This window comes from Chaetodon trifascialis, chromosome 2 (genome assembly GCF_039877785.1).
Source record: "Chaetodon trifascialis isolate fChaTrf1 chromosome 2, fChaTrf1.hap1, whole genome shotgun sequence".
In the NCBI taxonomy this organism is placed as follows: Eukaryota; Metazoa; Chordata; class Actinopteri; order Chaetodontiformes; family Chaetodontidae; genus Chaetodon; species Chaetodon trifascialis.
The window spans coordinates 10,206,665-10,231,185 of NC_092057.1; the positions used below are offsets into that span (position 1 = coordinate 10,206,665).

At 40.1% G+C, this 24,521-nt stretch overlaps 1 protein-coding gene across 1 annotated transcript in view; it reads left to right on the forward strand.

The window, feature by feature from the left end:
- Positions 1-23,478, forward strand: part of lcor (ligand dependent nuclear receptor corepressor) — a 77,553-nt gene extending 54,075 nt beyond the window's left edge. Inside the window, exons 4-7 of the mRNA XM_070989462.1 lie at positions 2,211-2,343; positions 8,017-8,490; positions 12,474-12,564; positions 20,270-23,478. Coding sequence (XP_070845563.1) covers positions 2,211-2,343; positions 8,017-8,490; positions 12,474-12,564; positions 20,270-21,419 — 1,848 coding nt within the window. The 3' untranslated portion in view covers positions 21,420-23,478. The remainder of the gene's footprint in view (positions 1-2,210; positions 2,344-8,016; positions 8,491-12,473; positions 12,565-20,269) is intronic.
- Positions 23,479-24,521: the final 1,043 nt, after the last annotated feature.

A 24,521-nucleotide genomic window follows, 5' to 3' on the forward strand; every position in this document is an offset into this window, starting at 1 on the left:
AAACAGAAACAAAATATGTGCTGCATAACCATCTCAAGGTCCACTTACTCGCCTCTTGTTCTGGAACTTTTGGCTGTACACATGGTTTTCATGCACATGAGGACTTGTGTTCCCACTTTGCATTACTCAGAGTACTTTTTAAGGACTTCTTCCCTATGTTTTCCATCCCCTTTATTTTTGGGATGTGATTGGACAAGTGAATAAGGAAGGGAAGGAAGTTAGGAGGGGGCGTCCTTCCCTCGTCCGTTGCTTGTTTTTCAACTTGACCTCGGTCTGACCTCCGGGGTCGGCCATCTGTCTCCTAAAAACATCCTTGTGTCAGCACAAACCCCCTCCACCAACCCCCATCTGTCTCTCTCTGTCACCACGTCCCTTTACTAGTCTCTCCCTGCTCATGCTAATAAAGCCATGCTAACACTCGCAACAACACGTTGCTACAGCACTCAATGACATCACTGAATATGTGTACAAGAAGCACACCATCGAAGCGCCTGCATGTAATACAGTAATTACAGATAAGACTGGAACGGAACAAAAAAAATCTAAATCAATCAACGGAGCAAAATCAATTAAACAAAGCCTAGCAGGGATTATAGGAGATCTTTTCAGCAGTGTTGTCTGACTGGTCAATAATTATGTTAGCCACTCATAGTGTGCAAATCATAGTATGGCAAATAATAAGACAAATTTTGAAGCAGCCTTAATTGTATTTCTCTCCTCACTCAACAGTATTTTCATCTTTTATTCATCCATTCGGGCTTGAAAGCTCTCTCTGTCTCACTCTTATTACCCTCTGCTTGTTTGTGAAATGCCAGAGGAGCTTCAGTGGGTGGGAACCATTGATTCATTGATCTGAAGCCATGCAAACTGCCCGCAGATAGAGAGAGCGGACAGAATAATAAAAGCCTTAAAAACACACTCTTATATCCGATTGTTGCTTCATCTCTTTCCACTGACGCAAACAGCCACACACTCAAATTCCATGGTTAGTGTTGACAAGACAATGGCAGCATACCCCTCACAACTAATACTAATGGTAGTGGTATGAATCCCTTCTCTGATTCAGAGGCCGACTTGAATCACATTCCCTCGTAGCAGTTGTTTCTTTCATAATAACCTCTCATTGGCACCCCTGTGTCTCGTCAGGCTCAATACCTTGGATATCCCAAGGAAGCCAGCTGATTGGCTGTCAGCTTGAAAAGGCCCGCCTCCAACAACGGTACCTCAGTGGAGAAGTGAGCTGTCACTTGCTGTCATTTCTCCCAGTCGTTTCATTCTATTGGTCACACATACATTTTCTCTGCAAGGCAGCCTAGTTATCCCCCCTCTTAATGAAATGTGACTTCACAGCACTTTGTAAGAGTGGAGACCATACATTTAAAATACTAGTGGATTAGCACAGAAATTCACTCTGTCATTAATATATTTTCCTCCACCAAAATAATAAACAAATGCAATTTAAAGCACCATCTTAAAATTGGCGGTATCAGTACTTGGCAATTGTCTCTTCAGCTGTTAAAATCTATACATATACACCTAAAGGATGTCAAACAATTAGTTGCGCTGAAGCAATTTATCAATCAACTTCCTTGTCAATCAAAAGAAAATTAATTAAAAGACATTTTAATTACCATTATTTATTGGTTGTCATTTTCATTCACTGGTTCCACCTTTTCATACGTCAGGATATCTGTTTTAGATCATTGCAAATTTAGTCAACTATATAATTGAAAGATTAATCAATAATAATAATAATAATAATAATAATAATAATAATAATAATGATATGATCTGGAGCAGCAGCCATACAATTATGAATGGGGATATTTAAAAAAAAAAAAAAAAAAGATTCAACATTTGTAACTGAATTCTAGCCAGAGAAACCAAGTCTCACCAAGGCCAATAGATCAGAGTGCAGTGCAGCCACAGGACAGTTCATTATGAGCGAAGACCTCAACATTTTCTCAACTGGCTGGAAGAAAAAATGTGCACCTATTGACTTGATGCCAAAAGATGGAGAGGTTTGCATGTACCTGCAACTACAACACATCTTATTGGCTCATATAGCTGAGCAGAACCATGGTTATCTACCGCTGGATGTGATGACACATGAACAGTGGTGGAGGCACTGATGTGATGGTGTGCGAGGGGTTCATTTTTGACAGAACAGGCCTTTAGCCACTCATTTGTCTCTGTGTTTGTGTGTTCAGGAGCACAGTGTAGAGAACGGTGGAGGCAGCCAGGTGCTGTCGGAGTGTGAAGACTTCAAACAGGAGCAGTCTCGGATCAGCCGGCTGGAGAGACAGGCCCAAGACTTCCTCAATGCTGTGTTCCACAGAAAAGGTAACACATACGTCTCATCAGTCATTTCATTCTGTATTTCCACATTCCCTCTGGTCATAAATATCTGCAATATCTTTGGATGTCCACAAGTGTATTTCAAACAAGTTAAGTCAGATAATGTGGTTAATTCCCATGGGAAATCAGTAAACACAACACATTTGAATGATGAAAGAGGATTTAAAGAATGGTCCCTACAAGGGAATATAATACCAGACTGAATTCTATATTTCAGACAATCATTGCTTTCAATTATTTTCCATCCAAACAGGAGTTGGAACCATCATTCTTTTGGAAACACAACTTTACATTGTCTACAATTATCAAAAATAATGTAGTTTAGTTTGTTCTTGTCATCCTTTTGCTTAAAAAAATGAAAGTAGAGAGAATGTTCTCATCTGCATCGAGGAAACCTTTCTACTAGCTCTTGTTGATATTGTCTTTAATCTATGTCCACATTTGGGCACATCTGGCCTGGAAGACAGTCAACTGCACTTTGGAGCATCTGTAGTAATTCTTTAGCTTTTTGTTGGGGAGACCAGAGACATTGAAGCAGATAAATGATTACAAAGTAGTGAACTTTTCAGGCAATAAGCTAACTATGGATAACTAAGTATAAGATAGCTAAGTTGAGGACCTCAATAAAAAAATATGTAATCAGATCAAGGAGGACACAAGTCTCTGATGGAGAATGATGTATGAAGTTGTGTCATCTGCATAATTCTGACAGTTTGTGCAGTTTGGATAAAAAGGGGACCAGGGATCGATTCCTGAGGGGCGCCACATGTAGCTTTTTCAAAGTTTTACAATTGGAACAAAGACATTTCTACCCTCCAGGTAGACCCTAAATCAAATAAGATCTGGGCCAGAGAGGCCGACCCACTTTTCCGACCTGTACTAACAGTGCCATCATTACTATGAGAGGCCATGTGGGAAACTCTGTAGAAGGTTATTTTACATGGTACTGTTAAACAGAGCTGATGGTGAGAAACTTGTGCTAAATATGGGAGTGTGCAGACTTTCAAACTAGGGGAAGTGGTATCACCTGTGAATGTTCTCCCAAGGAGAGTGATTGCAGCCATAGCAAAAATACATGAACACAGATATGATTATAAAGCGTTAATCAGAGCCAAGTGGAGCTTTTTTTGGGCCCTAATCAGAATCTAAAAATGTTAGACAGAGTGTACCGGCTATCTAGCAACCAAAAATGAGACCAGGGGAGTCCACTTCACTGTAGGACTAACTGTAACGAGTCCCATTAGAGCCAAATATAAAACCACACCTTGCTTGATGCAAACTTACAGTAACCTTGAGCAGTGTATAATCATTTCAGAGGATATACTTTATGATGCTGCTGAATTGTATTGCACACAGACAGGTTTGGACAGAATAATAGAAACACCTGTCCATATACCACAAGGCAATTCAACAGCACCAGAAACTGCTTTCTCTAAAATGACCATAGTTATAACAACACGTCTCTTAAACAGGGTCAGCAAAAACTGACTATTATAACCTCCATTAAGGGAAGATTTATTGCATAGGCGTTGTATTCAGCAGTTGTGTTCAATTTAGGTAGGTGTTGACCAATCTAAGTGAACCTATTAACTAGGTCCTGGTTTCACATTCAAAAGTGATGGATGACCATGAATGCTGCTTTAACTGTCATTCTGGTGCTTGTATTTACATGCACCATCAGCTTTGGCGCACGTCTCAATCATCACCCATTCCAAGTCAGAATATCTGCTGAGTTGCCATAATCTCCTCCAAACTGATAGTGTATCATGTTCTGGCTTGAGGCAGGCAGTTATTTTGTGACTGAGGAGAGCTGAGCCTGGTAGACTGTAGCTTGTGTTGTGTTTTATCGTGAGGGAGAGAGGGAGGAAGCAGATGTCTGTCCAATCAATGCCTGGCCCCAATCAATCTGGCTTCCCTCACACAAGCAAAGCTGCCTGTGGAGCTGCCATATATAGACAGAGAAACAGTCACACAGGCACAGGCATGATGAGACAAACACACATCCACACACACTTACACAGCACGTAATACAGTAACGGATCAGCACATAGTGGGGCGCACAAACAAGTGCACAATCACCAACATGAAGGAATAAGTTGTCATGTAAAATTGTTGTCATGAACGTCGGAGATTTGTGCATACTGTAGTGTGTGCACTGTGTTTGTGCTAAACCCATGAACAAGGAATGTTAATTATTAAAAGGGAGAGAAGTCCACTAAACATAATTTGCAATTCTAGAAAGCTCCACCTGATATGCTCCTTTGTGGTGACAAAAAGGTGCAAAACTCCCTTACATAATCTGACTTAACTGTTTTGTCTTGCTTTGGGCAAACATTTCATACCCTTTGAAACACTATCGACAATCCATTTTAATTGTTTTTGTCGTGTTGTAAATTCAGCATTAAAAGTAATGCAACAAATTTTAGTTATTTCAAGTAACATCCATCCATTAAATTTGGATTCCTTTTGCATAATAACTTGAAGTACTGCAGATTATGTGATACACGCGCACAGCAAATCAACATGCATTCACTAAGACAGATGTCTATGTGAGCTGCAGCCATTTGCGTCTGTCAGCTTGCTACCTTGTGAAGCTTCCTCTCTCAGGGTGGACGGCAGAATTCCTGAACTACTCAAGGAAATGTTTCACAAAAAAATGCAGCTGCCAAATCACTTGGCTTTGTTGTAGCGAGGCGAGACCTCTTGTGTACCTTGGCACAAGATTGTACAGTTACACAACGGCCATTTCCTAGCAAGCACAGCACACGCAGTCACTGCATGCTGGGGTTTCCCCAGGAGATTTCCAAAGGGGGCAGCATGAAACCTGCATCTGTCAAAATGGAGCGGTATAATTAGGGCACATTTCCAGCAAAGTAACCTGCTTCTTGGGTTTTCTTAGCATTTGAGGCCTGTTTGATTGTGTCAGAGTGTGCTAAAGGCCACACAGTGTATCTACATAGTAGAATAACTCGGTGAATCTATTAATTGCTTGAATGTGTTGGGTCTTTGACACATAACAGACACTTCAGTATGCAGTTAAGCTCTTTCATAACCATGTCAATAAAATTGTTTCAATGGCAGGAATAACGCAGTGCGACGTTTAGATGGAGCACAGAAGTCAAATAATAGGAGCAAGGGATAGCAATCTATCATAAATAACAAATGGCAACAACACCTACACGCAGGTCTTGGCATAGCTTTGCAACATGAAGTCACAGTTTCATGAAAGAGAAGAACATCAGAGCCAAAATATAACAGAAATGAAAAGCGTCTATGAGCCAAATACAGGACTAATAAAAACTGCTTAGGTAGTTTCTGTATTATCATGAATTTTAAGGTTTTTCAAATTGATTTTGTTGGTCAGCACAGTTTTTCCAACCTTTTATCACTTCGTCACATCAGCCGGCTGAATAGCAAGTTTGATGGAAAGCTGATTTTATCCTCTAAAAAGCACAAACGGTTGTTATCCAGTAGAATTGTGACATATGCCTAAATACACTTCTAACATTTTCTTGTGAGTGTCATGTTTTTATTGAATATCGCTTAAAGGAGTTCATGTTTTTATGCAGGAGGATATTTTCTTCTCTTCTGTTTTCAGAGGAGCTTTGTGTCGTTTTTAAAACATTTCATCGAACAAACAGGCTTTGACATAATTTGTCTTTACCTCTTTGTTTTCCTGCTCCAGTTTTTTATTCATGTCTGGCTTTTCTAGTGTTTACTGTCATGGCGGTTTTAATCATCTGTGAAACACTTTGTAATTTTGTTTTGATAACACTGTTAATTATTACCGCGCCTCATAAAATGATCAGAAACGCAAAGTAGAGTCACCTCAAGTCTTGAGCTCACATGTGGAAGAGCTACAGGCTGTTGGCTCGCAAGGATTCAAAAGTTCAAAAGAAGTACAATGATCAGTGGCTTTACAGTATTTATTACACATTTACTTTGTAGCTTTTGCTCCTTTACTTGCAGCACACAGTGTGATGAAATAGTATTCAAACTATGAAACACCCAGAACTGGTGCAAATGAGTTGAGAAAACTGGGCGATAATTGGAAATAACATAACTTGAGGAAGAAACAGAGTTAAAAACAGGAGGCATGCTAGGAAAGCAGATGTGTGAGGTATGGCTGGAAAATGCCAGCATGTACCTGCTGTACACTGATATGATGGTGCGTTAACTTTGCACAATAGGCAGGATTAAGGGCTGCTTGTGTATACAGTGCAGAATATGTGTCATTTTTGGATTATTTCAGCATAGCTTTGGGATTAGATATTTGGGCTCATGTATTGTTTGGAGGATTTAGGGTTTGACTCAGTGGCACACATAATGTATCCAAATAATATAGCTCCTGGTTATAAAGGGATGAGTGCACATATCTGGGACAATGCCAGATTAATCCATTAATAACAAATGTGTCGTCATTGTCGCTGTTTTGCTTGATGTGTATTAATCAATGAGATCAGTGACCAGTGTTTGGTGTGGGTTTGTTTTGTCTCAGCAGGGAATAATGGAAAGTCTGGTTTTGACTTCTGTATTAACTCCCAGACCGTTAGTGGTCTCCTGGCACTTGTTGCACTTTTAAATGGTTCTTTTATTTCTACTAATATATTTCCCTAGAGTAAAATATGAATATATAAATGGAACTCATTCAGAAATTAAGATTTGATTTGATTCAATATGATACAACACACATTTCAAAACAGTTGAGACGCTGCATAAAACAAATTTTAAAAAAGGATTGTGATCATGTGCTTATCCTTTTTTACATAAACTTATTGAAAACAGTACAAAGACAATATATTTAATGCTTAATCTCATCAACTTGACTGATTTTTTTGAAATATCTGTTTATTCTGAAATTGATGGAGTAACATGTTTCAAACACGTTGGGACAGGAGCAACTAAAGACTGGGAAAGATGTGGAATGCTCTAAGAACACCTGTCTGGAACATACTACAGGTGAACAGGTTGATTGGTAACAGGTGATAGTATCATGATTGGGTATGAAAGGGGCATCCTGGAAAGGCTCACAAGTCCCTCACAAGCAAAGGATGAGGCAAGATTCACACAGTGTCCCAACTTTTTTGAACCAGGGTTGTTATATGCTGTATGGTGTATTACGAAAGGATATCTTATAATATCTGACAGTACAGTATACCACTGAATGGTATGATATAACAGTATACTTTCTGATTCAGTAGCAAACAAAACATTTGGCTGTTTTTGGAGTTGAAATAATCATAATCTTACTTTAATTAGGTATTAATGGTATCAGTTTTTCAGAAATTATGAAAATGCACATTACATTTTCCCAGAATCCCCAGGCATGGTCTTCAAATTGCTTTTGTTCAACAAACAGTGCAAAACAGAAAGATAGTCACTTAACGCCAACGTCACAGAGAGAAGAAACAAATAGTCAAACGTGAGAAGCTGGAGACAGTGTGGCAATAATCTGCTGTACACACTATCATGGTGCATTTATCATGGTCAATAGGCAGGATTAAGTGCTGCTTCTGAGTGATTTTTGGATTATTTCAGCAGAGGATCAGGATTACATTTTCAGGATGAAATGGGATAAATAAACTGAACATGGCATGACTGAACAAGTTCCTGGAGGACGGAATGCTGACATGTTTGCTCTGATTTGTTTCTTTCTAGACCTCCCACGTTTCTCAGAACCTCACATTCCTCTAGTGGCTCGTGAGATCATGCAGCGAATGATCCGCCAGTTCGCTGCCGAATATACCTCAAAAACTACTCAGGACGACTCGCCCCTGCCCAACGGCATCATGAAGGACCAAAGCCTGCCGAGAGTGGCGTCTCTGGCCCCGGCCCCGGCCCCATGCTCCCCGCCTGGGCCCCCGCCTGTGCCGAGCTCCCCTCCATCGTCAGCCTCCTCCTCTCCATCCCCGACCCCAGGGCCGGGCCACAGCCCCACCTCAGCCTCTGCCGCTGCTGCCTCAGCACCTGCCTGCAGCAACGGAACAGGAGCCAGTAATGGTGGAGGAGGAGGTACAGCTGCTGCCTCTGCACAGAATCCCGTCCTCAGCAAGCTTCTCATGGCCGACCAGGACGGCCCGCTGGACCTCTCCGTCAAAAAGAACCAGGAGGACCCAGAGCCCAGCCAGCAGGGTGAGAGCAACAACACACACAGACTTGTTTCTATCACCTGTGAGGATATTGGTTTGACTTTCATTAACTCCTTGGAGGCTTACTCTAATCTAAAATATGACCACAAGTGCAACCCAATCTTTATTTCAAACTTAACCTAAGCTTTCAACCTTGACACTAAAACAGCATCTTAAATCTGGAATAAATCAATAACCTCACAACACCGCAATGTGAATGTGACACACACTCACATATAAATCAGGAGCGTTTCAACATCATCTGTGTACACTGTCCATCTGAATTCAGGTGTGCCACTGTTTGTCGCTGGGTTTTTTTTTTTTTTTAAATAAAACAATAAAAATACACAAATATAACAATTTAATCTAGTGAACAGGCAGGAACAGAAAAACAACCATGTGAAACAAATAAAAAAGCAAAAATGGAAATAAAAATCATCAAAGTGCTAACTAGTATTTTTCTATTATGTCTCCTATTGACAGCGAACAGTAGTAGTTAACAGTCACATGTTGGATGATAAAATAGTTTTTACAAAATCTTTCATCACCTTGACATTAAAAGAGAGATGACCGCACACAAATTCATTCTCTACACATAGACTCACTTTCAGCACGAACAGATTGGGCTCATGAACAGCTCCCTGAAAAGCCATCATCTTTTGGATTGAGAATTTGCAGCACTATAATGAGCTCTGAAATGTAGCTCAGGGCTCAATCTACATTTAATCAAACTAAACCAGCAGGGGGTTGGCGTTTCGATCGCCGAACAGGCTGCAGGGTTGAAGCGACAGCTCACTGGTTCAACCATCAACCACAGTGTGACTGGTCACCCACTTTAATAACAGCTTTTTGGAATCTGCTTACAGTAAGCCTTAATTTTTGCAAAAAAGATTGAACATTTACATCCACCTCCTGCTCACACACTGTCTCTCTATCACACACGAACACCAAACAACTTTTCAATGAATTCTGACTCAGATTACCTTCGAAGCTCGATCATACACTCACACGCACTACAGCTGGATTCGGTCGGCCACAGACATTCTGATATTGGCGTATATGTTACTGTTAATATGCACTGATGACTTTTTTTATAATGCAGATTGGTGATTTGTAATTATAAAATTCCCATAGTTGTTTACTGTTTCAGTTCACTTTTACTGTATGGTTCAGTCTGAGCACTCGAATTAACCCTGTATCTAACAGCAACAGGCAGTTATTTCAGCAAACAAGCTCTGATGAACCCACTGACAGACAGACAAAGATAGAGACTACCTGGTGAATCCAGGACAGGTGGATGCAAACACAGCACATTTCGGCTGAACCAGGTTGCCCAGTTTACAGTCTCAAACAATTTATAAATGAGAGAACATTTAATATTTGTCAAGAAAATGTAGACAGATTGTGACAGTGACAGTTTTGGGATATGTGTATTACTTAAACCATTTTAGGTATATATAATTGAATTCAAACAGGGAAACCTTTATTAGACATAAACTGAAATATTTTTTTAGTTTCAATTTTGATATTTATGGCTTACAGCTCATGAAAATAAAAAATCCAGTATCTCAAAATATTAGAATATTTAATAAGATCGATCAAAAAAAGGATTTATATTCCAGAAAAGTCAAACTTCTGAGAAGTATGTTAATTTATGTACTCAATAGTTGGCCGGGTGTCCTTTTGCACGAATTATTGCATCACTGCGGGGTGGCATTGAGACAATCAGCCTGCACTGCTGAGGTGTCATGGAAGCCCAGGTAACCTTGATCGTGGCCTTCAGCTCATCTGCATTGTGGAGTCTGGTGTCTGTCATCTTCCTCTTGATAATACCCCATAGATTCTCTATAGGCTTCAGGTCAGGCGTGTTGGCCGGCCAATCAAGCAGAGTAACGTCATGGTCAGCAAACCAGTTTTGAGTAGTTTTGGCAGGTGCCAAGTCCTTGGACTTCAGACTTCCTCCAGACTCTGGGAACTTGATGTCCAAATGAAATGCAAAATTGATTTTCATCTGAAAAGAAGACTTTGGACCACTGAGCAATGGTTCAGGAGTGGTTTGATAGTAAGAATGCCACACTTGTGGCCCACTTCAAGCACAGGTCTGTGTGTGGTGGCTCTTGATACACTGACCCCAGCCTCAGTCCACTCCTTGTGACGCTCCCCGACGTTCTTGAAGCAGCTTTGCTTGACAATCTCCTCAAGGCTGCGGTCATCCCTGTTGCTCGTGCACCTTCTCTGACAACACTTCGCCCCTCCATGAATATGCTTTGATACAGCAGTCCTTTCATCAATGGTCTTCTAATATAAGTCTTTTATATATTTTTTTGAGCTACAGGCCATAATTGTCAAAATTAAAATCAACAAATGCTTGAAACATTTTAGTTTACATTTAATGAGTCTAGAATATATACAGTTTTCACTTTGTGAAATAACTGTCAAAAATATTGAACTTTTCCATAATCAAATTTTTTGAGATGCACTCGTGTGTGTGTATATATATACAGCATACACACACACACACACACACACACACACACACACACACACACACACACACACAGTTGGATATAATTTACCGTTCATTATCTGTGGACATTCTGTGACTTAAGTGTATTTTGGAGCCAAACGTCTATGTACAAACATGTTCTATGTGTGCGCTATTTATACACACATGCTGCCATTAACATGATCAGATTCATTATTTTTCTGTCTCTGTGCTGTACAGTCACTCTGTTTTTCATTTTAATATCACCTCATGTTTTCTTTTTGTCCGATTAAACATCAAAAATCCCTGAAGATTAGCGAGTACTGTGGCTATACAGTGTAGGTTTGTGTGGGTTAGAGGGGTCAGAAGGTCAACTGCACTCTACAGGGATTATACCAGCAACACACACAGAGTCTGTTTTGTTTATTGGTGCATGTTTGCATTCATGTTTGTTTACTGTATGTTTTTCAATTGCAGGCTTTCAAAAAAACAAACAACAACTTACCTGTAAAATCTAAAAACTTAGCCTAAAAAAGCGTTTGGCAAAACCATCAGACAGAAATAAAATCTTATCTATGAAAGAAAAACAGAAATAACAAAAATGAGATGTCCTTGGAAACACTGAGCTGAGTTTAATTTTAACAAGACTCACCTATTTCTGTCACAATCTTTATAAATAGAAGAGATCAGTTTAAAGTCCCATTCCAACAACTTTAAGTCCCCACACATGATGGTGTGTGGTGCGACCTGATTTGCCTGACAAACTTATTCACAAATAAACTGCAATTTCACACACAGCATGTTGCCATATTTCCCATTACTAAAGAGAGGGTCACGGAGAGTCCACCTGTTCTGAAGCTCGCAGAATATCTCAAGTCTCGTCATCTAACCACAGAAATAAGGAAACACAGGAGCCATTTTCATACGCACACTCACACATACACAAGGAGTTGCAGAAGCCTTAACATGAATTAGATGCCAATGGATTTCATTAAGAAACAGTAAACAGATCAATAGCGGTGATCTCTAGTTGTGGAGGTAAACTGTACAAACATTTAATAGTACATCGTCCATTTGCAATTTTTAGTCTCTCCCATAATGGATGGATGTTAAATTCACGTGCACTTTGTCGCATTTGTATGTGCAAAATGTGCAGTAAACAGCTAGATGGAAATAAACTTACTGGCTGTAGAATGGTTTTACAGTTTTTGTTGTTTAACCGTTTTTAAGTGCTTTTCCAAGTGTCCCCGGGTTGTTTTGCATTGGTCAGCAGCAGGGCTAATTCCTACAATAAGGTAACAGGGAAGCTCAATAATTTCCACTAAATTTTACAGAAATCTATAGATTTAATCCCCACCCCCACCCCATCCCTCCATCACAACCTTCAGTTTTTAACACAAATTCACAGAAGTATTTATGAATGTGAGCATTAATTCTCTGAACAGGATTTGATGTGTCTGTATTTAATCTTCCTTCCTGCATGAATTTTTTTTTCTCCTCAGATGGCGTCCTGGACCTCTCCACCAAGAAGAACCACAGCGCAAGCAGCCACAAAACCTTTCCCTGCTTCTCCCCTGCACCCGGGGTCAAAGGGTAAGACAACAGGATTAGTCAAACTCTTAGCCTCTGTTAGCAGAGCAGCACAGTCATGTGCCTAAAACAATAGTGGAGAGGTGAAAGCAGTCACTGCCATTGTGTTTTCCAGTCAATTACTGAAATGCCGTGTGGAGATTTGGCTGGCGGTGATGATGTGCTGATACTCTGATTCAGAATTATATCTACATGCAAAACACACTCAAGCTTCTTGTTTTTGACCGAGATTAATTTCACAAGGTTTGACAACCATCAGTGGCACATTTGAAAATTTCTAGGCTTTCTATTTGAAACACTGGACAGTTTTCCATTTGACACAACAAAAAACTATTCAAATACACTGAGAAGAGACTCTGATTAAACTGCCTGCATTTTACATGCACCAGTAAAAATGGGTTTGAAGTAGATATAAGCTGCGCATACACTGCATCTTCATGTTATTTAAAATGACAATGAAAAGAGTCAAGGTGTTAATTAGGCTGAGGCAGTAGACTACAAATATTCAGGAGTAGCTATGGTTAGACAGCCTGGTTTGCCAAATGTAACTTACTTACCAAATGTCACTAGTAGGGCTGGGCCGATAAAACGATAGCGATATGTCTCGCGATAGACACGTCATCAATATCAATATAAAATGCGTTCGATAAAGCATTCGATAATTTTTTTTTTCTTCACTGGAAGAAGTTGCGAAACAAGGTTGGTTGCATGAACAAAGGCACTCGCTCTCAGGTAACTGAGCAACGTAGGGAGTAATCGCTAATCGGTGAGAGAGACACGCTAACACGCCAATCATGTAACATTATCAAGTTCGGTTGCGCCATCTCGTTGTCACGTGTTTGTTGCTCCGCGAGGAGTGAGATGAGAAATAGAAAGTGAGTGCTGCAGCGAGCGAAGAAATCGTCGATAGAACAGGGAAAGTCAGCTCACCAGTATGGAGTTTTTTGGATTTTATAAGTCGGACCGTAGTCAGACCAATGTGGTCTGTAACTTATGCAAGACTTTCGTCCCCACCAAGACCGGTAATACCACAAACTTATTTAACCACCTTAGCCGCGCTCACTTTTTGGAGCGCAGCCGTATTCGCCAACGTCCGCCAACCACAGCACCACCACACAAGCAGCTGACCACCATGCAGAGGTATCTGCTTCAGTGCCTGATGACAAATCATCTAAAAGGCACGAAGACATAACGGAGGCAGCGGCATATCATATAGCTAAAGACATGCTTCACTGAGCACTGTGGAGAAGCCAGGTTATAAACATCTCTTTCACGTGCTTTTTTTTTTTTTTCTTAAACACACTTGCAATAAAAATATAATTGAATAGTTCATGTATGTTAGAGTAAGAACAGTGACTGAAGTTGTTCATATGTCTAGGCTGGTTTTATAGTTCAGTCAGTGTTACTGTACTGTCTATCATGTTTGTTTGTTTGTTTGTTTGTATGTTACAGATGTCAAGTCTACCTCAGTTTCTGCTATGTTTACAAAACACTGCACATATTTGAAAACATCATTTATTCAGCAGAAGGTGAATCAGCTTGTGAACTTTCTGCACTAAACCTGCAGAAAAAAAAGTTCTCAGGTTTCACTCTGTTTACATTTTTACACTTTTTTTACATTTATTATTTGAGTGTTTTCCATGGTTGTGTTGACATTTCCTTTCTGCCTTGATAGCTGAGGGGATTAGGGTTAGGGTTAGGGTTAGGGTTAGGGTAGAATCAGAGGAAGATTAAACTTAAAATAAAAATGGTTAAATTGAATGTATTTTTCTCCTGGTCCTTATTTTAAATAGGTCATAAAAAATATCAATAATTATTGATATTGACCAATATAAAACACTTATATCGCAATAGAGTTTTCAGCCATATCGCCCAGCCCTAGTCACTAGTAACTGGTGGACAGTGAACAATTACTGAAATGTGTCAACATATATGCAAGTGTAAAATGTATAGATTGCTTTAGCTTATCAAATTAAGAGCTCTGATTTAGAATGGCACAAATTTTGGCCTGTGAAGTAGCCCTGTCAGTCTGTAAACTAGTGTTGGTTAAATTGACTTATACACTCTTTATGTAGCTACAACAAAGTGTATGTATCGGTCAACACTACTTCACCACTTGTAAATGTAAAGAGTTGACTGAGAACCAGTACACATAATCATGGAGGCAAGCTACTCTGTCTCTCTGCAGTGATTGTGGTGCTTTCAGGTGCTGGTGGACAGCTCTGACATCTAGAACTGGTGTTTTAAAACAGTTTTGCCCCAAAACATAGTAAAAGAAAATGAACAAAAATGTAAAAATAAATTCTTTTTTTCCCTTCTTCTGTTACACAAGCTATTAAAGTCTCTGAAGTCTGATATTCTCCTAGCATTTGAATGCATCACAGCACCAACCACAAAGCAGAGTGAAAGACTTCAAGACAAATGTGGCAAATGGGGGAAAGCATGCAAAAGCACCAGAAAGATCCTTGAACATTTTCATAAAAGATGCATGAAGTAAACATGAGCAAAACAGTGAATCCACTGCTGTGCAGCAGTACCACAAGTTGACCCAACAGACGAACGATGCACTACATTTGTAAGCATTCTGTTCAGCTCTGCTCACGCCCTACTAAAAAATGCAATATGTTTCTCCAATCAGGGATGTTAGTAGTGAAGTTGTATCGTGAAAAGACACAAACACTGTTCCAGATATTTGTGTCTATTGATCAAGCAGTAGATACTGCAGTTTCTAACATTGCTTTCAAATAGTTAAGATACCAAACCTATAAAGGAACACTAGAAGCTCTGTGTAACTTGGCACAAAACATTTTCTTCTTTCGTCTCTCTTTTGTGTAGTATGTTCACCTTCTGTCATACATCTGTCACTCTAGCAACTTGTTCTTTACATAGATAAACTTTCAGAAATCAAAGTTGTGCTGACTTTATGGGAATCGACTTTGTAAGGAGAGCACAGCTTCGCTTTGCAGGTCTTAAAAGGTCAATGCCCTCTCACTCTCTCCACATTTTGGGGGCGCATACTTTGATCATCTTGTGGTCGTCCTCAAGCAAGTTCTGCCAACGCCTCCCACCTTTCATCTATTTCTTATTGGTTTTGCTCAGCTGATCGATACCTAAGCTACCATTAATTTCATGGCAAGGCTTTATGTACTTGTGTACAGGTATTTATAATTTAGACTCACCCACGTCCACCCTTCTACCCCTACTCCAGAGAGTTCAGTGGCACTATGTATCAAACACATGATGGAGGCTTTGACCACTTTTCTCTTTTCATCCAGATGTCAGTGCCTTTATTGACAATCCTCAGCACTGCAGCCCAATCATTTATTGATGAACATGTCATCTGCCTTGAAGTCATGTTTGAATCAGTCGACATCATAGTCTATTTTTGTATCAAGAGGGAAAAAACAATCAAGGCTAATCGTAATTGCCATTTCCAGGAATACTTTTGATCTGTAGGTCAAAGATGGATTAGCAGAGGTTCGATACACAGAGCAGCCCCAAACTACAGAATGTGGTGAGGCTGCAGTAGTGGAGGATGTGGGCATAGAGAACCTGCGCCCACCATGTGGACACTGTCTCTTTGATCCAGCGGTGAATACACCTCCAATTACTTTCTGAACTGAGATGTGAAAGTGTTGTAATGATATTGATTATAGTGCCAAGCGGCCACCACATGGGTAGTTCTTCCTAGTGGAAAAAAAGTGAAATCCAAGTAAGATTAAATATCCTAAATTGAGGCAATATATGCTTGTTCTTTTACAAGATATATCTTCTTACCACAGTTCTTCCTGTTGAAGAATTTCATATTTCAAACTTTTTTGTCCTTAATTGTCTAAATTCTAATTACATAAGACATGATAACTTCTTATAGCGATTTTATTACTGGTTCTGAGTAACTTAATGTTGAATCAAAACTTCCAGAATTATAAAGCTGTTTGATCAATACTGACAAGAACAAAACTGCTTTACTGAAGTGTGAATTTCTTTGTATCCACATAAATGTAGTTATGTGAAGTAGGGTTGGGCGGTAATCCGGTAATAAGGTATCCCGGTATCTAAAAATAGCAACGGTATCAGTTTCATTACCGTCATTTAAAAAAATGCTGCGCATATAGGGGCCTAACATAATTGTAGCATCGTCATAACAAAAATGAAGTCCACTCCATTCAATGTATCTGATTGAATTTTTACTCGAGAAAAAGGTGACTGTGCAAAAGTACATGCTAAAAAAAAATGAATTGAATTAGTCAAGGTAATACCGTATACCCCGGGAAACTATTGACGGTATCAGAATTTGGATACCGCCCTACTCTAGTGTGAAGTCTAACTACGCTACCTTTAAGATATTTTTACTTATTTAAAAGAATCATGGTAAGGGTAAATTTCCTGTTCTGTTGGCAGATAATTTGCATATTTTAAGTAAAATTTCTAGTTTTTTAGAGCTGTGTCTTTGCAGTTTGAAAGTTAGTGCTGCCTAGATTCAAAGCTTTCAAACACAGCCACTGTTCACCACACTAGGTTTGGCTTGAAACAAACACAAAGAAAATTATTATTGGAGAAACAGCAGGCACGGATTTTCAGTTATCGACCTGGCACTTAACAGGGGCTTTAAAGGATATTTCTGGGGTATTAGACTCAAGTATTATTTTTATTGGATTGCCAATTGTTTTTGCTAAAACAATTCAGATTTGGTTCAACATTTTGGATGTGGTCAGTTTCATTTAGTGAAGCACTTGAGTGAGCACAGTGTTAACTGATAGAAATGATGGTCAAAAGTATGAAACAGAGACACAAATTGTGATAAACCTGAACAACCATTTGCTGTGGAAACAGGGAAATACAGTAACATTAAAGGTATACTGCATCAGGTCAGGAGGTTTTGTATGAGTGAATGTATGAGTGTATGTATGAGTTTAAAATTTGCAACATCTTACTAGTTGGTATATTTGTTTTCACCAAGTCAAAGCGTGCGGTCACCATTACTGATTCAATGTTCCCAAGAATAGTCAGTTTTCCAGGAAGTCTCCATTTGTTGGGTCAATGTGTAGACAGACATTGAACAGGTGATTTATCAGACTCAGACATGAAAAAAATAGCCTAGAATATACTTTGCAAAACCTTTTCTATGGATGCACAAGTTATCTTTTTTCACTCTTAACACAACAAAATATTACCTGCTGACATACTCCACCAGTGAGGGCCCAGCAGGTAAACCTTGGCATGGAGAAGTATTTCCATAATACGACTAAAAGCAAAATTAGAAACAGCACCTTGATCCCCTCAGGACAGCTCTCTGGCTCCTGCCTGAGGCTCCTAAGGCCCCAAAGGCCCTAAGGCCCCAAGTCTCACCAGGACTCTCTAATGATCAGGTCATGTAATATTAACTACAGCAGGAGGTGGAGCCTGTAGTACCACCCCCACTAACACCAATTCATCTTTGACAGTCAGACAATCCCAAAAGCACTCACCAGGTTTCTGTGTGCATTACAGGTTACTGGCCTGTCCTTTAAAATTCTTTTCTGACCACATTTGTTTAAAAAATGTCAAACTATTTTATTATTTATTGGGTTTTTAATTAAAAAAAAGGGCTACATCTTGGTTTAAGATGTCCCATGATGGTCTAACTGCTTATTGATTTTCCCCAGATAAGATGAATACAGTTATTCAATCAATCTACTGAGTGCTTGAAAATGAAATGTTTAAAATATACACATTTAACCAAATTAAATAATGGCTGCAGGATTAAACTAACATCCTTTTTAAAACCATTTGAGCCTCCGAACACATACAGCATTGTTAAGGGAACACAGATCATACACCCAGATGCCAAACCAAGCACTATGTTGTGTTTCTTTGCTGCTTTTATTTTCACAAATGATTGCTCACATTGAATCCTCAGATCCACCATTACTGTCTGCCACAGCCTCCCTGATGACTGTATGCTTACTGTAACAGAACGCTCTATTAGAGTGCAGACTCCAAAGCCTCTCGTTAACCCTGTATTGTTTTCAACCCGCCCAAGACCGCCCACTGTGGTAATCTGTCTTAAAGCTCCTGCTGTGGACTCCCCACATCGCACAGTCAGTTGCACTGTCGAATGTCAGAATACGTCTCCAATGGAGAGACACAGTATTTCCCTCAAGTTTCTTCTCCCCCGTGCAATCTGCTGACTTGACAAGCTATTTCCTGTTATTATGAACCAAAGGGAGTATTTTTTAAAGAGCCTTTCCACTGTTGCTATAGTTACTTAACAGTAGGAACATTGGCTGCAGCATCTCAAGTGGAGGCACTTTGCCTGTGAGCATATGTTTCAGCAGCAGACGGTTTACAGAAATTTTAAATATTGAGTTATCATTTCAGTTTAATGCAACTTTATTCATCGAAGATGAAAATGTAAACAATCATTAAAATCAAGACAAAGGAAACATAAAATGCCGTTTTGGCATGTGACCCTTTAAAAGCAGGAAGGTCTCCCCCTTGTCAATGGTTCCATAAGTTTGTGTTCAGATGTGATCAGTTCAATCAAGAAGTGATGTTGCCATCTTGGATTGTTTAATTTCGAATTTAAAGGGCCTGAAAGGGTCAAATTATCTAATATTAGATATTTTTGGCATAATTTGGAAGGTATAAGTGTGATAATACCACAAAGATTGCTTCTCTGTTGTGTCCTTGCTTTTCCCTAGACTCTACCTGTTGTTATATTATTAATTTACTGAACAGACACTGCTGTTGCATATACATTTATTTGCTTTATGCTGTAGCTGTCTGCTCACCTATTTTTCTCCAACATCTCTAAATCTTCACAATGTTATTCTAACACGTGTCACATGGAACTGAAAAAATATTAGCTTGTAAACTGAAGTTGGTATTAACCAGAGTGGACATGATACAATACAGAGCAAAAATGTCAAATGCAAGTGCTGGACTAATACCTATATTTAATGCATTTCTATGCCATTTAAATTGTACAATTATGTGTACAATGTGTTTAAGTTACATACACAGTATTTGTTGAGATTTAATTATGAGATCAAAGATTAAAATATAATGACTCTCCCATCCTTGTGCTACCTCAGCTTGAATGCAATTACAGAGTTACTGCAAACAACTAATTGATATTTAATAATGAAGGGCCTAGAAAAACAACCTGTTTAAAACTGTCATGCCAAATTGTAAGCTCATTAATGCTCTGCTAAAAAGAAACACTGATGTGCAAGACATTTCTGAGATTTGCTAGGTTTTACTAAGCAGGACTGTATCGGCATTTAGAGCTTCATTATATGGTAAAATGTCAATTCACGCAAGTCACAAAATACTGTTCTTCCCTATTTACCCTGAGTGGTACTCATGCTAATTGTTTTCATTGAAGAGCAAAAAGTGGTAATAAATAGACAGTGAATGCTGTTGACTGTCTGTGCTTTATCTCAAAATGTTGTTTCTGCCAAAAGATGCTGCTGTTTGTCAAATGTAATCTATTTGTGGTTTTGCTATGTTGTTTTTGATTTAGGTGAACTGACACTCTAAATAATTATTTGGCTACTTTTTTGCCTTATGTGTAGGATGGTAAAAAGTAACAAGTGCAAAGGTGAATAATTTAATTTGGAGCAACACTTTACAGACTGTAATCTTAAATTAGAAAATGCAGGATGCATCAAGCCCTGGTCCCTGACACTGTTCCTAAACTGGCATCTTTTTTTCCTCCATTCAGACGTTCCCTCAAAGTGGAACAGAACCTGCCAGAGGTGGATGAGGAGGATGGCCTCCTGCAGAGAAGCTTACAGGATGGACTGAGGGAGAACTACGCCAACTCCAACTCCTTCAAGCCCCCATTGGCCCGCTCGCTGCGTATCAAGGAAGAGCTCCTCAGCCAGAAGCACCGCCTTCTGAGCCAGCCTGCTGCTCTTTCATTGGCTAATCTAGAGTCAGCTGGCTTGCTCAATCAGGGGCAGCCCCACTCCTTGCTTGGCCATAAGGGCTCTTCCTCTTTCTGGGGAAGCAAGGCCCACCTCGATAGCCTGCTGAAGCTAAAGCAGGCCAGTGGAGCTCTGAGTGGGGCCCTCAGTGACCTCAAAGACCTGCCAACATTCCTGGAGAATCACCACCACAACCACCACGGAGCCTTCTCCTTCAAGAGTTCCCTCCACCATCACCACCACAATCAGGCCTCCAAGGCCCAACACCACCACAATGAGGGCAAGAGAGACCAGGGCCACTCACCTCCTGTCGACCTAAAGATCCCCCAAGTTCGGGGCATGGATCTCTCCTGGGACTCCCATGCCTCTGAGCTGTATGGCTATGGCACCATGGGGGTTGGGGGTGGTGGCCACGGGGACAACACTCTGAGCCGGAAGCTGAGAGCCATCCTGCCCAAGCAAAACCGCCGTGGAGGAAGCCTTGGAAGCCTGCTGGATGGGGCAACTGACTACTGGAGCTCTGACTTGGACCACTCCAGTTCCGGGCCAGCATACTCCACCTCCGACGTCGAAGGGGATCCAAACTCCAAGCAGCCGAGGAAGAAGAGGGGCCGTTATCGCCAGTACAACAGTGAGATCCTGGAGGAGGCCATAGCAGTAGTGATGAGCGGGAAGATGAGCGTGTCCAAGGCTCAGAACATGTATGGAATCCCACACAGCACCTTGGAGTACAAGGTCAAGGAGCGCATGGGAACCCTGAAGAACCCCCCTAAGAAGAAGCTCAAGCTAATGATGAAGATGGAAACAGGGGGCCAGGATTTTCCTGCCGAGTCGGACAACACACCCACCGCAACCCCACGAAATGATGGCCAGCCACTTGCAGCTGCTGAGCTCAAGGACAATGTAAAAGAAGAGATTGATGACAATTTCAAACCAATCGACTAAACGAAGTACACATGTAAACCTCAGTCAAATGACTTAAGTAATTTGAAAACGGATGGGGCTTTATTTGTGCCAATTTACTTTGCAGTATCTGGGTGAGCACAAACGCAGGGATAATATGAGGAGGATTCTTAAAACAAACTGGAGATAAACAACTAATCGGATGGTTTTAACTAACATCACTTGAGTGGTGTATAAGCATTTGTTTAGCTTTTATATCCAGGGGCTTAACAAATGCAGCTAAAGACATTAGTTAAATGACAATTAATGAAATTTCCATAAGCATGCTGATAATCCTCAGCCCAAAAACCCAATCCCCCTCTCTTCTGAACTTGATATACTGAACCATTGCTGCTTATGAATGCAGTTTGGACTTTGGACCATTCCAATTTTGGGAAAAATGAGAGGAAGGTTGAAAATTAACTCCTTAAAAACAAACTGACAAATTAGTCCCTTTACTGCTCCCCTCTCTCATGGAGTACTAGCTGAAAATTGGTAAGTGAACTGTCTACTACATTTGAAGCCAACTGTAAGGTGTAATCATACCATTGATATTCCTCACCAGGGTTCTGAATCAAGACCCATTCTCTTATTGCCAGGTAGCCATGACGCTTTAACTACAAACTTTTTTTTCCTCCTTAAGATATTCTGCTAATCTCTGTGCGGACAAAAGCAACATTAACCCGTCCTTTTGAATGAGAAAAGACACACAAAAGTCATTCAGGGATGCATGTTTGTGAGTTTCGTGGACACTACTGACTTATATAATCAACATCTTTTCCTCTATCTTTATCTTTTCATTTGATTCGTTTTGCTTTCTTTTGCACTACACTTTGGGTCTGGCGCTTACAGACCAGGTTACCTCGGCATTGTTGCCCTTGCATCATGCACTTATTATGGTCTGTCTCTGAAGCCCAGTCGCAACCTCGCAATGGGTCAGAGGTGCACATCGCCTGTGTATGCTGATCCATAATCAGATCCCAAGAAGCTCAAAACCCCTCTTTTTTTGCCAAGGGACAAGTTGTGAGGGGTAATCTGATTATGGATCAGCTGTTTTTAAGGCGGATTGCTACCTCATGGACCTTCATCAGCGTCTCACTGCTGATCCTGGAATGCCAGAGCCACATTCAGGTTGTCCCCCAATTGGTGACTGAAGTGAGCTCATCCCCTCATGGAGATCTTTGCTGGATGAAGGCCTTTTAGGATCAGAATGTGAAATTCTGCTGCTATCCAGTTGCTTATCTAGCTCCTATACAAGGCTTAAGATAGCCTTAACAAATGAATTTTAGCTGGTTTTAGCTAATGATAACACATTACTGTTTTTTTCCCCCCCTTTTCTAATCAAACTAAGCCCAAGCGACTTAGCTGATGAGTTTTAAAAGAAATTCTTCTCCCTCAAACTTTAAACACAGTTTTAAAGGCAGTTTACCACAACAATGTGCATTTATAGAGGGGTCTTCATTTTGGGATGGTGGGTGGGCAGTATGCAGTGGGGAGGGGTAGTTGATAGAGGTGAGGGAAAGGCAGATTTAATATATTATAAATTATTATGACTGATGATGTAAAAGCCAATCCTTCATTCTGAATAATTTCTTTTCTCCTCATTTTTAACTCAGGGCAACTGAGACAGATGATGTGGGTTTCAAATATGGTAATTTCCTGCTGGACCTATAGCAGACAGACAGGAGGACAAGACACGCCTCTCACTAATGCTTTGTCTGACGAAGGGGCCATGTGAGTAAATATGGCAGCGCCATGGCAGGTAGACCTGCTAATGAATCATGATAAAGAACAGAAAACGATGAAGTTGAGTTTGAGGATGGAACTCATGGCGCTAAACTTCAAAAATAGCACTTTTCAAGAATAAGAGAAAAAAAACAAGAGAAAGAAAGCTGTTTGAGGTTATGCATGTAGTGTAGCTCTTCTCTGGGGGATACAGAGCAAGGAGCAACGAGGAGGGCAGAGAGAAGGAAGAAAAAAGCTTTAGTGTGTGAAGACTTTAAGAAAGCTACAGCTTGGACCCAAACTACTCTTTTTTTTCCCTCTCGATTACCTCCAATATAAAAAAAAAGAGAAAAAAAAATGGTCAACAGCTTGAACAAGTAGAGATTTGTGTAGTGTTGTCTTGTCATTTTCCCTCCCCCGCCGCTGAAGCACCAGGGATAGAAAAACTATCATCACGTTTTACCAGGTGGGGAAAGAATATCCCTCAGAGGACAAAGGTGGAAAGAAAGCAGACATTTTGCTATTTTCCATTGGGAAAAGATTTGAAGGAGATGACAAAAGCTTTCTGTTTGTCATGTTTTTCTTTTTCTTTTTTTTTTTTTTGCTCCGTGGTAAATGTTGCTCTTCGCTCCTAACACTGCCTGGTGCTCACCCAGTCTGTGAGATTTTAAACATGAGAATTGTACCTCTCTGTTCGGATGAAATGATGATGATGATTCACTCCCTTTGAAGCGTATTGTACATTTTATTTATTTGATTTATTTTTTCTTTGATTATTCTCTTCAAAATGGCATGCACCACATTTTTTTTTTTTTTTTAGCTGATTTTGGGGTCTGGCCAACTGAATATACAATGATGAGAAGATTTCAACACAATTAATCCTGAGCCACAGATGCTCAAACTCATACTAAGTTATGAATTAATCAAATTTCTAATTATAATTAGAAGCATTTACTCCCTGTTGCATACAATCTCAATTTTCCTCTCTATGGTTATTGCATATCCACCTTAAGTTTTGGAGCTAACATGGCTTGATTGGCAGGTTTGCATGGCCAATGGGAAAAGTTCTTTAAAAGACCCCTGAAACAACAGTATTTCTGGAGGTCTTCATGCATGAAATGCGTCCAACACTTTGACAATGCCGAGCATTTGAAGTGTCTAAAAGGTTGTTGTGCGCATCGCAGCGAAGGACAATGCACTGATCTGATAGTTAAAACAGGATCGAAGCCCCAGTGTTGATAGTAAAGCACTTCTTAAGAACATGCACGGATAAAAGGTTTGACAGCTGCTTATTTAACCAACTGTGAATACAGTTTGACAAAACACGACTTACAGTGTGAGCCCCCCCTCTAAACAACAGAACAAAACAAAGTCATGGAA